At 45.3% G+C, this 18,414-nt stretch overlaps 1 protein-coding gene across 4 annotated transcripts in view; it reads left to right on the forward strand.

Annotated features, from left to right (window-relative positions):
* Positions 1-18,414, forward strand: part of LOC308327757 (bone morphogenetic protein receptor type-1A-like) — a 50,403-nt gene that overhangs the window by 17,680 nt on the left and 14,309 nt on the right. For all 4 annotated transcript variants that reach the window (XR_013965213.1, XR_013965214.1, XR_013965215.1 and 1 more), the window contains exons 2-9: positions 388-500; positions 2,894-3,530; positions 11,098-11,269; positions 13,340-13,442; positions 13,967-14,066; positions 14,820-14,916; positions 15,517-15,652; positions 15,899-16,091. Coding sequence is in view for 1 of the 4 variants with exons in the window: in XM_080781289.1 (XP_080637415.1) it covers positions 3,464-3,530; positions 11,098-11,269; positions 13,340-13,442; positions 13,967-14,066; positions 14,820-14,916; positions 15,517-15,652; positions 15,899-16,091 (868 nt within the window). In the remaining 3 variants the exon portion in view is untranslated. The remainder of the gene's footprint in view (positions 1-387; positions 501-2,893; positions 3,531-11,097; positions 11,270-13,339; positions 13,443-13,966; positions 14,067-14,819; positions 14,917-15,516; positions 15,653-15,898; positions 16,092-18,414) is intronic.

Consider the following 18,414-nt stretch of genomic DNA (forward strand, 5'->3'; position numbering starts at 1 on the left):
TGCGTGCGTGCACACTCTCAGCCATTATAACCATGCTCACAGCAGCTCAAAGTAAACATTGGTAGCTAGCTACTAGCTCCGCCATGTTTGTTGTGGTTTGTGCTCCAGGTCTGTTGAAGAGCGGCGCGACAACGACAGCGTGAAAAAAGCTAAACAGAATCCAGGTCTGGTGAGTGGCGAGGGGGCGTGTCATGTGCACGTAACGAGCACGCGCGCAACAGACCGCCGTTTTTGCGCGGAGAAGGCACAGTGTGAAAACGCGAGCGTATTTTTATGTGAGCGGGGTCCCGGGAATCTGTCGCGGTCTGACCGGGGCAGGGTCGCAACCCATACAGTACATAATGATGTCATGTTGATGATGTCATAATGATGTCATGTATTTCTCAGGTGTGTGCATCCATCTCCAGGCGCATGGGTGTCTATGAGGGCAGCGCACGGACGTGCACCCCCCACACACACACAGTGTCACCATGTCTCTGTACCGGACAGCAAACAGCCAGGTAACGCACGCACGCACGCACGCACGCACGCACGCACGCACGCACGCACGCACGCACGCACGCATGATAAGGTGTTTTATAGTAGTTGCACCTCTGTCTCTCTCTCTCTCTTACACACACACACACACACACACACACACACACACACACACACACACAGAGAGACAGGAGATTAACCCTTGACCTCCGGTCGGTGCCAGAGGCAGAAGCAGCCAATCAGGAGTCTTCCTGGACATTAAGTGGAGCGTGATTGGCTGATTGCAGCTGTCAGCTGACGTGATTAATAACACCATAGAAGAAGAGAACAGGAAGGTGTGTGTGTGTGTGTGTGTGTGTGTTCAAACAGAGCCGTGGAGTCTGAGGCTAATTACTGCCATGTGTGTGAGAATGAACACACACACACACACACACACACACACACACACACACACTTAATTCATGTCCCATTTCACACAGTGCTGACAGTCCTTTTCAGAGAGCCGTGTGTGAATCCTGATTCATAAACTTATCTTTGATCTGCATTCCCTCTTTTAACTTTTCTTTACAACGAACTGTATTGTTACGACAGTCAGTCAGTCAGTCAGTCAGTCAGTCAAATTACAGTTAGTCAGTCAGTCAGTCAGTCAGTTGTTACATACCTGGCCTAGGGGAGCCAAGTACACAACAAAAGATACAGGGGAGACACAGTACTCAAAATAAATATTAATTTATTTAAGCAATCAAAATAAGAATTAAGTTAAATCATACTTAAATCAAAGTCAAACAGATGAGGTGTGGAAATCAGTAGTCAGTAGTGTAGTGCGAGTATGCATGAGTGAGATGTGTGTGCGTGTTGTATGTATTAACTCAAATGCTGAAAAGGTGCATGGTGGGAGAAGGGCAGAGGAGAACTGAATACTACAGAGCTGAGGAAGGGACTGGGGAGACAGGCTTATATACAGGGCGTCGGCACCGGGCCCAGGTGCCGCCGCTTGACTGATTGTCATGTCACAGCTCTGCTCCCCAATCCACTGCAAGAGGAGGAGAACAGAAATTAGAATAAACAAAGTAAAGAACTATAAATGACTAACCAAAGTGAATAACAACTATAATATATAAAGTACACCAGACCACATAATATACCATACTATACACCCTAATATATAGTACAATACAATGTACCCAGGTGGCCGTCACACAGTCAGTCAAATTACAGTCAGTCAGTCAGTCAGTCAGTCAGTCAAATTACAGTTAGTCAGTCAGTCAGTCAGTCAAATTACAGTCAGTCAGTCAGTCAGTCAGCCAGTCAGTCAGTCAAATTTCAGTCAGTCAGTCAGTCAGTCAAATTACAGTCAGTCAGTCAAATTGACACTCATTATCCCGCGGTCCCCCGTTATATGCCAGGGACCCCCATAGGGACCCCCATAGGGACCCCCATGAGAGAAGATTCTAACAGATTCTCAACCCGGTTAATTTCAAGGACCCCCAGTTTGACATGTCTGACATTTTGTGCTGCCTCATTATTCATTGTTTATGAATTGTCTTTTGAGTATTTGTCCCACAGACAGCCTTTACTCATGCATTAGTCTACGGACCCCCGTTTAATGGCATTTATATCTCTGGGACCCCCAAGAGTGTACAAATGGAACCAAATGCACCCGTTATAGGTCCATTTGAGGGACGAGAGAGGAGAGGGGAGGGGAGGGGAGGGGAGGGGAGGGGAGGGGAGGAAATGGAGACATTTTAATGGATTGATTATTGATGTCTGGATCTCTGGCTGCTGCAGACCTTCTATAGGACAGGAAGTGAAGTAGAGGATGGATTATTGATGCCCCCCCCCCCCCACACACACACACACACACACACACACACACACACACACACACACACACACACACACACACACACAGCCAACTGGGTCCTCTTACACTTACATTGACTTTCTTCTTGCAGACGTCATTTTATCACATCACTCCCACCTCCCACAGCCCCCCCCCCCCTCCCACAGGCCCCTCCCCCTCCCACAGGCCCCTCCCCCTTCCTATGCCCAGCTGGGAGGAGAGGAGAGCCAGGACACTAACAAAGGAGCCTTTATTTGATTTAACCTGACGTCACCTACCTGTGTGTGTGTGTGTGTGTGTGTGTGTGTGTGCACTTCCTGGCCTCAGGGCTTAGCAGTCAAGCGTCCTTCTTCTGCCTGTCTCATCTTGTCCTGTCTGTCTGTCTGTCTGTCTGTCTGTCTGTCTGATACATCACATACATAGAAAAAGCTTACATTTCACATCACAAACACCATGTGGTGAAAACTAACTAAGCAGAAAGAAAATCTTTTTTTTTAATCGTTCATAACGGGAATTGCGATTCTAATTCATTGTCATTGTCTCTCTCTCTCTCTCCCCCCCTTCCCCCCACAGGGTTGTGGACCCAGGCAGCCAGTGAGGAGGAAGAGGTTGTGACCTCCAGACCCCCCCCCCCCCCTACCTTCACCCCCCCTCACTTCACCCCAACCCCCCCTCCCTCCCCTCCCCCAGAAACCATCTCCTCCCAGACCTCCAGAGTCGGGTTCAACCAAGAAACCATCTCCTCCCAGACCTCCAGAGTCAGGTTCAACCAAGAAACCATCTCCTCCCAGACCTCCAGAGTCAGGTTCAACCAAGAACCCATCTCCTCCCAGACCTCCGGAGTCAGGTTCAACCAAGAACCCATCTCCTCCCAGACCTCCGGAGTCAGGTTCAACCAAGAACCCATCTCCTCCCAGACCTCCGGAGTCCTGCTCAGCCCAGACCGCTGACCAAGACCCCAGCGGGACCGCCAGAGACCTCAGCGGGGGACCCAGAGTTGGTCCTGAGACCCCCTACCCGTCCCTGGAAGACCTCCTCTGAGGTGGAGGGAACGTCTTTCCAGACGTGAGGAGGGAGGGAGCGGGCCAGGCTCCTCCCACCCAGGAGGCTCCTCCCACCCAGGCTGTGATCCATCCAATCATCATGGCCGGCCCGTCTCTCTGCGCGCTCCTGATGACGGCTGCTCTCCTGCTGGTCCTCAGAACCCAAGGTAAGACCGGAGAGACCAGAACCACTGGACCAGAACCGCTGGCCTGGTGTCAGAACCACTGTCCTGGTGGTGTCAGAACCACTGGCCTGGTGTCAGAACCACTGGCCTGGTGTCAGAACCACTGGCCTGGTGTCAGAACCGCTGGCCTGGTGGTGTCAGAACCACTGGCCTGGTGTCAGAACCACTGGCCTGGTGTCAGAACCGCTGGCCTGGTGGTGTCAGAACCACTGGCCTGGTGTCAGAACCGTCAGAGCAGTGCAACAGTTGCACCGCTCACTTCACAGGGGTGTGATTTTTATTGTTATTACAGAATTCGTTTTTTTCTTATGAAAGCAGAGAGTCTGTTCAAGCGAGCAGAGTTCAGGCAAAAGCAGGTGTTACAAAAAGGTCAATATCTCCAGAATGGAAGATGGTAAAATCAATTGAAGTGGACAAGTTAGGCTTTCTTTTGATCTATGCGTGTGATTCTCGCTAGTATAAGAGAACATTTTGCTGTGGGCCCCGACACTTTTTTCCCCTTCAATGTAAAGTCCATAGCACACCAGGGCTGGGCCTGGATGAATACTGTAGCACACAATGTGTTAAGGAGTTGCTTCAATGAAATATAAATTGCTTGAAGCTGAAAACGATATGTTTAACGGTGTTTTTTAGCGTTGTTACATTTATCACGCATGCCGTTACAATTAATCCGATATGCGCAGCAAACGAACAGCGTCCACGTTCGGTTTAATAACTCCCGACCTGTTTTATCAATTGAAAATCTTGAAGTGGTTTATGGTAGCAGACATGTGCAGGTCCGTTGAAGTGGTTTATGGTAGCAGACATGTGCAGGTCCGTTGAAGTGGTTTATGGTAGCAGACATGTGCAGGTCCGTTGAAGTGGTTTATGGTAGCAGACATGTGCAGGTCCGTTGAAGTGGTTTATGGTAGCAGACATGTGCAGGTCCGTTGAAGTGGTTTATGGTAGCAGACATGTGCAGGTCCGTTGAAGTGGTTTATGGTAGCAGACATGTGCAGGTCCGTTGCCTGAACATATTACATACGTAGATAAACGGATCTCTGAGTAAAATAATGAAACGTGCAAAGTGTTACAAACATGGCGGCTCTACCCGACCGTATCTTATCTTAGCTTCCCCGTCGCTTTCAATGCTCGCTTCCACGCTGAGACGCCGTCAAAGTGTGTGTGTGTGTGTGTGTGACTGTGTGTGTGTGTGTGTGTGTGTGACTGTGTGTGTGTGTGTGTGTGTGTGTGTGTGTTTGTGTGTGTGTGTGCCTCACATCGTGCATGAAGCATACGATCAGATTACAGCATGTCAGTCATGTGATGTTCCCGTAATAATACAGTTAGCTTACAGCAGCTCAGTGTGCACTAATGTCTCATAAATACTACTACTAGTTAGTTATTTAACTAATACTACTAGTTAGTTAGTCGTTCCACACCCCCACAGGGAGGGCAGTGCCCGGTGTCGTTCCACACCCCCACAGGGAGGGCAGTGCCCGGTGTCGTTCCACACCCCCACAGGGAGGGCAGTGCCCGGTGTCGTTCCACACCCCCACAGGGAGGGCAGTGCCCGGTGTCGTTCCACACCCCCACAGGGAGGGCAGTGCCCGGTGTCGTTCCACACCCCCACAGGGAGGGCAGTGCCCGGTGTCGTTCCACACCCCCACAGGGAGGGCAGTGCCCGGTGTCGTTCCACACCCCCACAGGGAGGGCAGTGCCCGGTGTCGTTCCACACCCCCACAGGGAGGGCAGTGCCCGGTGTCGTTCCACACCCCCCACAGGGAGGGCAGTGCCCGGTGTCGTTCCACACCCCCCACAGGGAGGGCAGTGCCCGGTCGCTGAACAAACACACACAGCAATCTATTAAGACATGAGGACTCTGCTTTGAAAAGGTCACCTTTAAAATAGACGCACGCACACACACACACACTCACACACACACACACACAGAACAAACACACACACACTCTGATAAGAGGTGGGTGTGGCCGAGTGTGGTGGTTGATTCAGACACACTGCTGCAACATTAACTGATTAATGTTAACGCGTGTGCACACACACACACACACACACACACACACACACACACACACACACACACACTGGTTTCCGTCCCAACAATGGGATGTTTGGAGTACAGTGCCATACAGGAAGTAGTTAGTGTGCCGGCAGGAAGTGAGAGCTGCAAACCATCACCTCCAACAGCTTCCTGAATGGACTTCAGCCGTGTGTGTTTGTGTGTGTGTGTGTGTGTGTGTGCGTTTGCGTGCGCGTGCGCGTGGACGTGCATGAGTGTGTTTGGTTTAGTGAAGCTCAGCCTTCAGACGTAGATATCACACTGTCTGTGTGTCTGTGTGTGTGTGTGTGTGTGTGTGTGAGACACTTTGTCTAAAAGGATACATGTAAAAAACAGACATTACACATGTTCTCTCTTTCTACGTAACGTATAAAACAACTAAATGTTTTATTTGATTCCTAATAAGTTAGTGAGCGTTAATGTGTTGAACTTTGTTTCAGGTGAAACATTTTCACTTCACATTTGTATTATTTATTTTCTTTAATCCGTTCTGAACGGGAACCCCTTTTGGTGTTTTAAGCATTATGTTATACTTTAGCTATTGAAAAACAACAGATCTACAAGCTCATAGTTCGGCACCGCGCTATGAACTTGTAGGTCTGCTGTTTTAGATGGTTCTGTTATGACTTCTCCTCTGCATGCTGTAGTGTTTAGATGGTTCTGTTATGACTTCTCCTCTGCATGCTGTAGTATTTAGATGGTTCTGTTATGACTTCTCCTCTGCATGTTGTAGTGTTTAGATGGTTCTGTTATGACTTCTCCTCTGCATGCTGTAGTGTTTAGATGGTTCTGTTATGACTTCTCCTCTGCATGCTGTAGTATTTAGATGGTTCTGTTATGACTTCTCCTCTGCATGCTGTAGTGTTTAGATGGTTCTGTTATGACTTCTCCTCTGCATGCTGTAGTGTTTAGATGGTTCTGTTATGACTTCTCCTCTGCATGTTGTAGTGTTTAGATGGTTCTGTTATGACTTCTCCTCTGCATGCTGTAGTGTTTAGATGGTTCTGTTATGACTTCTCCTCTGCATGCTGTAGTGTTTAGATGGTTCTGTTATGACTTCTCCTCTGCATGCTGTAGTACAGATGGTTCTGTTATGACTTCTCCTCTGCATGCTGTAGTGTTTAGATGGTTCTGTTATGACTTCTCCTCTGCATGTTGTAATGTTTAGATGGTTCTGTTATGACTTCTCCTCTGCATGCTGTAGTATTTAGATGGTTCTGTTATGACTTCTCCCCTGCATGCTGTAGTATTTAGATGGTTCTGTTATGACTTCTCCTCTGCATGCTGTAGTATTTAGATGGTTCTGTTATGACTTCTCCTCTGCATGCTGTAGTGTTTAGATGGTTCTGTTATGACTTCTCCTCTGCATGCTGTAGTGTTTAGATGGTTCTGTTATGACTTCTCCTCTGCATGCTGTAGTGTTTAGATGGTTCTGTTATGACTTTTTTTATCATGAAAATGTGCCTCAAATCTTTGAATATATAATATTACAGAGTGAACATTTTAACTCAAATCTTTGAATATATAATATTACAGAGTGAACATTTTGTTTCTGGGGGGTTCCTGGAACAACATATTTTCAGATATTTTCAGATATACAAGCTCATAGCGCACGCTACGAGCTTGTAGATCTGCTATTTTTTTTTAAATCGTGAGATTGTGTCACACATCTTTGGATATATATTATTTCAGAGCGAATGTTTTTAACTAAATATTTTTCAGATGGGGGTCCTTGACATGGAAAGGGCTGAGAACCACTGACATAGAAACATAGGGTTTGACCCTGTGAGAACCACTGACATAGAAACATAGGGTTTAACCCTGTGAGAACCACTGACATAGAAACATAGGGTTTAACCCTGTGAGAACCACTGACATAGAAACATAGGGTTTAACCCTGTGAGAACCACTGACATAGAAACATAGGGTTTAACCCTGTGAGAACCACTGACATAGAAACATAGGGTTTAACCCTGTGAGAACCACTGACATAGAAACATAGGGTTTAACCCTGTGAGAACCACTGATATAGAAACATAGGGTTTAACCCTGTGAGAACCACTGACATAGAAACATAGGGTTTAACCCTGTGAGAACCACTGACATAGAAACATAGGGTTTAACCCTGTGAGAACCACTGACATAGAAACATAGAGTTTAACCCTGTGAGAACCACTGATATAGAAACATGAGGGTTTAACCCTGTGAGAACCACTGACATAGAAACATAGGGTTTAACCCTGTGAGAACCACTGACATAGAAACATAGAGTTTAACCCTGTGAGAACCTGCACTGACATAGAAACATAGGGTTTAACCCTGTGAGAACCACTGACATAGAAACATAGGGTTTAACCCTGTGAGAACCACTGACATAGAAACATAGGGTTTAACCCTGTGAGAACCACTGACATAGAAACATAGGGTTTAACCCTGTGAGAACCACTGATATAGAAACATAGAGTATAACCCTGTGAGAACCACTGATATAGAAACATAGGGTTTAACCCTGTGAGAACCACTGACATAGAAACATAGGGTTTTAACCCTGTGAGAACCACTGACATAGAAACATAGGGTTTAACCCTGTGAGAACCACTGACATAGAAACACAGGGTTTAACCCTGTGAGAACCACTGATATAGAAACATAGGGTTTAACCCTGTGAGAACCACTGATATAGAAACATAGGGTTTAACCCTGTGAGAACCACTGATATAGAAACATAGGGTTTAACCCTGTGAGAACCACTGATATAGAAACATAGGGTTTTAACCCTGTGAGAACCACTGACATAGAAACATAGAGTTTAACCCTGTGAGAACCACTGACATAGAAACATAGGGTTTAACCCTGTGAGAACCACTGATATAGAAACATAGAGTTTAACCCTGTGAGAACCACTGACATAGAAACATAGGGTTTAACCCTGTGAGAACCACTGATATAGAAACATAGGGTTTAACCCTGTGAGAACCACTGATATAGAAACATAGAGTTTAACCCTGTGAGAACCACTGATATAGAAACATAGGGTTTAACCCTGTGAGAACCACTGATATAGAAACATGAGGTTTAACCCTGTGAGAACCACTGACATAGAAACATAGGGTTTAACCCTGTGAGAACCACTGATATAGAAACATAGAGTTTAACCCTGTGAGAACCACTGACATAGAAACATAGGGTTTAACCCTGTGAGAACCACTGACATAGAAACATAGGGTTTAACCCTGTGAGAACCACTGACATAGAAACATAGGGTTTAACCCTGTGAGAACCACTGATATAGAAACATAGGGTTTAACCCTGTGAGAACCACTGATATAGAAACATAGGGTTTAACCCTGTGAGAACCACTGACATAGAAACATAGAGTTTAACCCTGTGAGAACCACTGATATAGAAACATAGAGTTTAACCCTGTGAGAACCACTGACATAGAAACATAGGGTTTAACCCTGTGAGAACCACTGACATAGAAACATAGAGTTTAACCCTGTGAGAACCACTGATATAGAAACATAGGGTTTAACCCTGTGAGAACCACTGACATAGAAACATAGGGTTTTAACCCTGTGAGAACCACTGACATAGAAACATGAGGTTTAACCCTGTGAGAACCACTGACATAGAAACATAGGGTTTTAACCCTGTGAGAACCACTGACATAGAAACATGAGGTTTAACCCTGTGAGAACCACTGATATAGAAACATAGAGTTTAACCCTGTGAGAACCACTGACATAGAAACATAGGGTTTAACCCTGTGAGAACCACTGACATAGAAACATAGGGTTTTAACCCTGTGAGAACCACTGACATAGAAACATGAGGTTTAACCCTGTGAGAACCAGTGACATAGAAACATAGGGTTTAACCCTGTGAGAACCACTGACATAGAAACATGAGGTTTAACCCTGTGAGAACCAGTGACATAGAAACATGAGGTTTTTCAGAAAACTGATTGATTTGGAAGACATTATTTCAAGAATCGACCTCCGGTCTGAATGGGTTCATGTATTTCTTAGTGTTGTGTTTTTATTACCGAGGAGGTTGAGTTATAAAACCATACATCTAAATATCCACAAACAAAATAGACTTGGACGGTTAATGCAGGTTAATGAAGGGTTAATGAAAGAAATCGCTAAAGCCAGCGGTCGATGTAGTCGCTGCTACTTAAATATCAGACAGGATGATGTCATTGTGTGTGTGTGTGTGTGTGTGTGTGTGCACGCTCCCTGAAGAGTAGTAGTGAAACTACACTGGAGGCACACTGGCCCTTTGAGAGAGAGAGAGAGAGAGAGAGACCCAGACTGCCTCTGTGCCAGACCTCAGTCTCCACTCTGCACAATTAACTACACATGTTCTCTCTCTCTCTCTCTCTCTCTCTCTCTCTCTCTCTCTCTCTCTCTCTCTCTCTCTCTCTCTCTCTCTCTCTCTCTCTCTCTCTCCCCCCCTGTCTCTCTCTCTCTCTCTCACCCCCCCCCCCCTCTCTCTCTCTCTCTCTCTCTCTCTCTCTCTCTCTCTCTCTCTCTCTCTCTCTCTCCCTCCCCCTCCTGTCTCTCTCTCTCCCCCCCCTCTATCTCTCTCTATCTCTCTCTCTCTCTCTGAGTCAGGCCTTTCCCCTACTGGTCTGTGCTCCTGTCAGTCATGCCTCGGTAGCCAATCAACATCCAGATAGTGCAGGAGGGAGTCGGGACAGAAGAGCATAAAGGATAATAATTGTTTATATATATATATATTAGAATTTCGCCGCCCTTCGGGTAGCTCATCCTAGTTACGTTGCAGCGCAATATGGGAAGAAGGAAATTGCGGGAGTTGACAGACTCCACTTCATGTTTCAGCTGTGTTTTTAAACTCAGTAGTGTGCCCTGCACATGTAGTAACGGATGGGTTATAAATTATTATAATAACAAAGTGTTTTTTATTTCTCATAAATACGCAAACATGGTGAAACAACTACAGTCACAGAGAGCAGTGCCAAGGTAGCTGCTGCCTGCTAACGATGCAAACAACAGCCTTGCCTGTCGTGTGTGTGTGTGTGTGTGTGTGTGTGTGTGTGGGGGGGGGGGGAACGAAGGGGTTGCATGTGGAGTGGGCGTGGGTCCGGGCGTGCGTCCGGGCGTGCGTGTGTGTGTGTGTGGGAGAGGCCAGAGCTGCGCGATGTTGAAACGGTGCGTTTCCATTGGTTAATCATGTGATCGTAACGGTGTGTTTCCATTGGTTAATCATGTGATCGTAACGGTGTGTTTCCATTGGTTAATCATGTGATCGTAACGGTGTGTTTCCATTGGTTAATCATGTGATCGTAACGGTGTGTTTCCATTGGTTAATCATGTGATCGTAACGGTGCGTTTCCATTGGTTACTAATGTGATCGTAACGGTGTGTTTCCATTGGTTAATCGATCGTAACGGTGCTTTTCCATTGGGTAATCATGTGATCGTAACGGTGCGTTTCCATTGGTTAATGGTGTGATCCATTCCAGCTGCAGGTCAGAATCCAGACCACGTCCTCCTGGGCACCGGGGTGAAGCACGAGGCCCGGCGTCCCGGGGCTGGGGAGGACGCCACCATCGCTCCGGAGGACGCGGCGCGCTTCCTGAGCTGCTACTGCTCTGGACACTGTCCACCGGAGGGCGCCAAAAACAACACCTGCGAGTGAGTACCAACACTATTACCGCCGCATGATAAAACCACCGCATTGTGCACATTTAGATTTAAAACCACCGCATTGTGTACATTTAGATTAAAACCACTGCATTGTGCACGTTTAGATTTAAACCACCGCATTGTGCACATTTAGATTTAAAACCACCGCATTGTGCACATTTAGATTAAAACCACCGCATTGTGCACATTTAGATTTAAACCACCGCATTGTGCACATTTAGATTTAAACCACCGCATTGTGCACATTTAGATTAAAACCACCGCATTGTGCACATTTAGATTAAAACCACCGCATTGTGTACATTTAGATTAAAACCACCGCATTGTGCACATTTAGATTTAAACCACCGCATTGTGCACATTTAGATTAAAACCACCGCATTGTGCACATTTAGATTAAAACCACCGCATTGTGCACATTTAGATTAAAACCACCGCATTGTGCACATTTAGATTTAAACCACCGCATTGTGCACATTTAGATTAAAACCACCGCATTGTGCACATTTAGATTAAAACCACCGCATTGTGTACATTTAGATTAAAACCACCGCATTGTGCACATTTAGATTTAAACCACCGCATTGTGCACATTTAGATTTAAACCACCGCATTGTGCACGTTTAGATTTAAACCACCGCATTGTGCACATTTAGATTTAAAACCACCGCATTGTGCACGTTTAGATTTAAACCACCGCATTGTGCACATTTAGATTTAAAACCACCGCATTGTGCACATTTAGATTAAAACCACCGCATTGTGCACATTTAGATTTAAACCACCGCATTGTGCACATTTAGATTTAAACCACCGCATTGTGCACATTTAGATTAATACCACCGCATTGTGCATATTTAGATTAAAACCACCGCATTGTGCACATTTAGATTTAAACCACCGCATTGTGCATATTTAGATTAAAACCACCACATTGTGCACATTTAGATTAAAACCACCGCATTGTGCACATTTAGATTTAAACCACCGCATTGTGTACATTTAGATTAAAACCACCGCATTGTGTACATTTAGATTAAAACCACCGCATTGTGCACATTTAGATTAAAACCACCGCATTGTGTACATTTAGATTAAAACCACCGCATTGTGTAAATTTAGATTAATACCACCGCATTGTGCACATTTAGATTTAAACCACCGCATTGTGCACATTTAGATTAAAACCACCGCATTGTGTACATTTAGATTAAAACCACCGCATTGTGTAAATTTAGATTAATACCACCGCATTGTGTACATTTAGATTAATACCACCGCATTGTGTAAATTTAGATTAATACCACCGCATTGTGCACATTTAGATTAAACCACCGCATTGTGCACATTTAGATTAAAACCACCGCATTGTGCACATTTAGATTTAAACCACCGCATTGTGCACATTTAGATTTAAACCACCGCATTGTGCACATTTAGATTAAAACCACTGCATTGTGTACATTTAGATTAAACCACCGCATTGTGTACATTTAGATTTAAAACCACCGCATTGTGCACATTTAGATTTAAACCACCGCATTGTGTACATTTAGATTAAAACCACCGCATTGTGCACATTTAGATTAAAACCACCGCATTGTGCACATTTAGATTTAAACCACCGCATTGTGTACATTTAGATTAAAACCACCGCATTGTGTACATTTAGATTAAAACCACCGCATTGTGCACATTTAGATTTAAACCACCGCATTGTGCACATTTAGATTAAAACCACCGCATTGTGCACATTTAGATTAAAACCACCGCATTGTGCACATTTAGATTAAAACCACTGCATTGTGCACATTTAGATAAAAACCACCGCATTGTGCACATTTAGATTTAAACCACCGCATTGTGTACATTTAGATTAAAACCACCGCCACGGCCCTTCTCTCTGTTTTTACTCGCCACCGCTCAACGTTATTACGCGGCGGTCGCGGTGGTCAGCTCACCACCGAAAATCCAGACTATGAATAGGCCTTAAGCCCTCTCTCTCTCTCTCTCTCTCTCTCTCTCTCTCTCCTCTGTGTGTCTATGTCTCTCTCTCAGGACCAACGGTCAGTGCTTTGCCATCATAGAGGAGGATGAACATGGAGAGGCCGTTCTGACCTCAGGATGTATGAAGTATGAGGGCTCGCACTTCCAGTGCAAGGTACGCACGCACACACACACGTACGCACGCACACACACACACGTACGCACACACACATACACACACACACACACACACGCAGGGCGGCAGTGGCTCAGGAGGTAGAGCTGCCGGTTCGATCCCGGTTGCCTTTGGATAAAAGCGCTTTATAAATACACGTCTGTCTGTCTCTCTGTCCAGCTACCGGCTCAGTGGCCTTGTGGTTAGAGTGTCCGCCCTGAAACTGGGAGGTCGGGGTTCGATCCCCGGCCGGGTCATACCAAAGACTGTAAAAATGGGACCCAGTGCCTCCCTGCTTGACACTCGGCATCAAAGGGTTGGATGGGGGGGGTGAAATCTACTAATCGAATGATTCCCGAGCGTGGCGCACGCTGCAGCTCACCGCTCCAAGAGAGATGGGTCAAATGCGGAGAACATATTTCACTGTGCGGTAACGCGTGTGACGATAACGTCTACGACTTTGACTCTGTCTGTCTGTCTGTCTGTCTGTCTGTCTGTCTGTCTGTCTGTCTGTCTGTCTGTAGGACTCTCCCAGAGCCCAGACCAGGAGAACGATAGAATGTTGTAACACAGACTTCTGTAACAGAGAACTGCAGCCCACCCTGCCCCCCCCTATTGAGACTGGTAAGACGCACGCACGCACACACGCACGCACACACGCATGCACACACGCACACACGTTATTTTGCAAGTCTGTGTTGTTGAACACACACACACAGCTTAACGTCGAGAAAGTTACACGACTGACCCACCCAGGTGATGACAATGTTACTAATGACCGTGCATTACCTGCCTACTGCAGGCCTGGTAGACTAGATCTAGAAGACATGTGTCCAGTGCATAGCCTACTGCAGGCCTGGTAGACTAGATCTAGAAGACATGTGTCCAGTGCATAGCCTACTGCAGGCCTGGTTGACTAGATCTAGAAGACATGTGTCCAGTGCATAGCCTACTGCAGGCCTGGTTGACTAGATCTAGAAGACATGTGTCCAGTGCATAGCCTACTGCAGGCCTGGTAGACTAGATTTAGAAGACATGTGTCCAGTGCATAGCCTACTGCAGGCCTGGTTGACTAGATTTAGAAGACATGTGTCCAGTGCATAGCCTACTGCAGGCCTGGTTGACTAGATTTAGAAGACATGTGTCCAGTGCATAGCCTACTGCAGGCCTGGTAGACTAGATTTAGAAGACATGTGTCCAGTGCATAGCCTACTGCAGGCCTGGTAGACTAGATTTAGAAGACATGTGCCCAGTGCATAGCCTACTGCAGGCCTGGTAGACTAGAGCTAGAAGACATGTGTCCAGTGCATAGCCCACTGCAGGCCTGGTTGACTAGGGGGATATTTCAGCAGTGCTCATTGGTTGTCTCGTCAACAGGTGGATATTTCAGCAGTGCTCATTGGCTGGCCTTCCTCATCTCCATGACGATCTGCGCCTGCACGCTGATCTGTGTCACCGTGGTGTGTTACTACAGGTCAGTGACCTTCATATGACCTCCGACCTTTAGTGTTACAATTTTACAATGTATTTCATTTATCAGACGCTCTTAATCCAGAGAGACTTACAGTAAACCAGAACAACACATGGTGATACATCACATACATAGAAATGTGACAATTATTTTGTTGTGGTGTTACACAGATACAAGTGGCAGACAGAAAAGTGTTGCATAGATATTAGTGACCTATATAACCATGTTGTGATGTTACACAGATACAAGTGGCAGTGTGAAGCATTTTGGTACAATGAGAGTTGTTTTTAAATGTGCTATATAAATAAATTTGATTTGATTTGATTTGAGACAGAAAGGTGTTCCATAGATATTAGTGACCTATATAACCATGTTGTGGTGTTACACAGATACAAGTGGCAGACAGAAAGGTGTTACATAGATATTAGTGACCTATATAACCATGTTGTGGTGTTACACAGATACAAGTGGCAGACAGAAAGGTGTTGCATAGATATTAGTGACCTATATAACCATGTTGTGGTGTTACACAGATACAAGTGGCAGACAAAGGTGTTACATAGATATTAGTGACCTATATAACCATGTTGTGGTGTTACACAGATACAAGTGGCAGACAGAAAGGTGTTACCAGAGGGACTTGGAGCAGGATGAGGCGTTCATCCCAGTAGGAGAGTCTCTCAAAGACCTCATCCACCAATCACAGAGCTCCGGCAGTGGATCAGGACTCCCTCTGCTGGTAGGAGCAACACACTGCACAGGGAGGGGCCCAGTGCACGCACTCACTCACACACACACGCTCACTCACTCACTCTCCCTCTCCCACTCTCTCTCTCTCTCTCTCTCTCTCTCTCTCTCACTCACTCACTCACTCACTCACTCACTCACTCACTCACTCACTCACTCACACACACACACACACACACCCCCCTTTAGTGTTTGGTTGTGAGTTTGTAGATCAACTTCTGTGTGTGTGTGCGTTCAGGTCCAGAGGACCATCGCCAAGCAGATCCAGATGGTGCGTCAGGTGGGCTCCGGGCGCTACGGGGAGGTGTGGCTGGGCCGGTGGCGAGGGGAGAAGGTGGCGGTGAAGGTCTTCTTCACCAGAGAGGAAGCTTCCTGGTTCCGAGAGACCGAGATCTACCAGACCGTCCTCATGAGACACGACAACATCCTGTGTAAGATATATATATATATATGACCACTTCCTGTTAAACCCATTTCCACCTGAGAAAGATTCCACAAAACGTCTGGGAAAAATAACATATGTTATGATGAACATCAGTCGTTCTCAAACTATTGTATGTATTTGGCCGCCGACCCCCATCTGAAAATATGTAGTTCCAGGGACCTCCCGCCCCAGACAGATTTGAGTTAAAAAAACGTTTGCTCTGAAAGAATATATATTTTCAAAGATTTGCGCCACATTGTCGCGTTTTCTCATAAATAGCAGACCTATACAAGTTCATAGCGTGGCGCTATGAGCTTGTAGATCTGGTATTTTTCAATAGCTAAAGTATAACATAATGCTTTAAAACAACACCAAAAGGGGTTCCCGCCCCAAAATGGGTTAACTCATTTAGACCTGAGATCGATTCTTAAAAAAATGGCTTCTAATGTCTTCTAGAGTCTATTTATTCATTTATTTGTCAGGGACAAAGCTCATTAATCAACATGTCAGTTTTCACATCACTGTAAATGGGCCAGAGTTAGATGTTTTCACATCACTGTAAATGGGCCAGAGTTAGATGTTTTCACATCACTGTAAATGGGCCAGAGTTAGATGTTTTCACATCACTGTAAATGGGCCAGAGTTAGATGTTTTCACATCACTGTAAATGGGCCAGAGTTAGATGTTTTCACATCACTGTAAATGGGCCAGAGTTAGATGTTTTCACATCACTGTAAATGGGCCAGAGTTAGATGTTTTCACATCACTGTAAATGGGCCAGAGTTAGATGTTTTCACATCACTGTAAATGGGCCAGAGTTAGATGTTTTCACATCACTGTAAATGGGCCAGAGTTAGATGTTTTCACATCACTGTAAATGGGCCAGAGTTAGATGTTTTCACATCACTGTAAATGGGCCAGAGTTAGCCGAAGCTAAATGTCATCTGTAGTCAGCGGTGCTCAACCTTTTTTCATGTCAAAGTATCTGTATTTGGCTGTCGTCCCCCATCTGAAAATATGTTGTTCCAGGGACCCCCCCTCGCTCTGAAAGAATATATATTCAAAGGTTCGCCCCATAAAATGTGTCGCAAAATTTGAATATATAGGCTATTCTTTCAGAGCGAACGTTTTTAACTCTAATCTTTGCATCTGGGGGGGTTCAGATGGGGGTCGACGACCAATTAGATATATCTTTGGTGGTCCTTGACATGAAATAGGTTGAGAACCACTGACATAGAAACATGAGGTTTAACCCTGTGAGAACCACTGACATAGAAACATGAGGTTTAACCCTGTGAGAACCACTGACATAGAAACATGAGGTTTAACCCTGTGAGAACCACTGACATAGAAACATGAGGTTTAACCCTGTGAGAACCACTGACATAGAAACATGGGGTTTAACCCTGTAAGAACCACTGACATAGAAACATGAGGTTTAACCCTGTGAGAACCACTGACATAGAAACATGAGGGTTTAACCCTGTGAGAACCACTGACATAGAAACATGAGGTTTAACCCTGTGAGAACCACTGACATAGAAACATGAGGGTTTAACCCTGTGAGAACCACTGACATAGAAACATGAGGTTTAACCCTGTGAGAACCACTGACATAGAAACATGAGGTTTAACCCTGTGAGAACCACTGACATAGAAACATGAGGTTTAACCCTGTGAGAACCACTGACATAGAAACATGAGGTTTAACCCTGTGAGAACCACTGACATAGAAACATGAGGGTTTAACCCTGTGAGAACCACTGACATAGAAACATGAGGTTTAACCCTGTGAGAACCACTGACATAGAAACATGAGGTTTAACCCTGTGAGAACCACTGACATAGAAACATGAGGTTTTTCAGAAATCTGTCAACAAGACATTTGTAGAATCGAACTCAGGTCTAAATAGGTTAAATATATGATTGATTGATTGTTTATTTATTTTTGTGTCCTGCACACAATTTGCCCAACCCTCATGGGTTTATAAGACACCATTTAATTTACAGCATGATTACATTACATAATTCATTACATTACAACTCAGATTCATACAGAGTGCTCTGTCTTCTTTCCTAAGCTTGACAAATAAAATCTGCCACAACACAAAGGTCCCTTCGTTGTGTTTGGTGACCCTGTTGTCGGCTGCAGGTTTCATCCTAATGTAGTAAACCATGTGTTGTGGTTGTAGGTTTCATCCTAATGTAGTAAACCATGTGTTGTGGTTGTAGGTTTCATCCTAATGTAGTAAACCATGTGTTGTGGTTGTAGGTTTCATCCTAATGTAGTAAACAATGTGTTGTCGGCTGCAGGTTTCATCCTAATGTAG

The sequence above is a fragment of the Protomyctophum bolini genome (assembly GCF_963924005.1).
Source record: "Protomyctophum bolini genome assembly, chromosome: 14".
NCBI lineage: Eukaryota > Metazoa > Chordata > Actinopteri > Myctophiformes > Myctophidae > Protomyctophum > Protomyctophum bolini.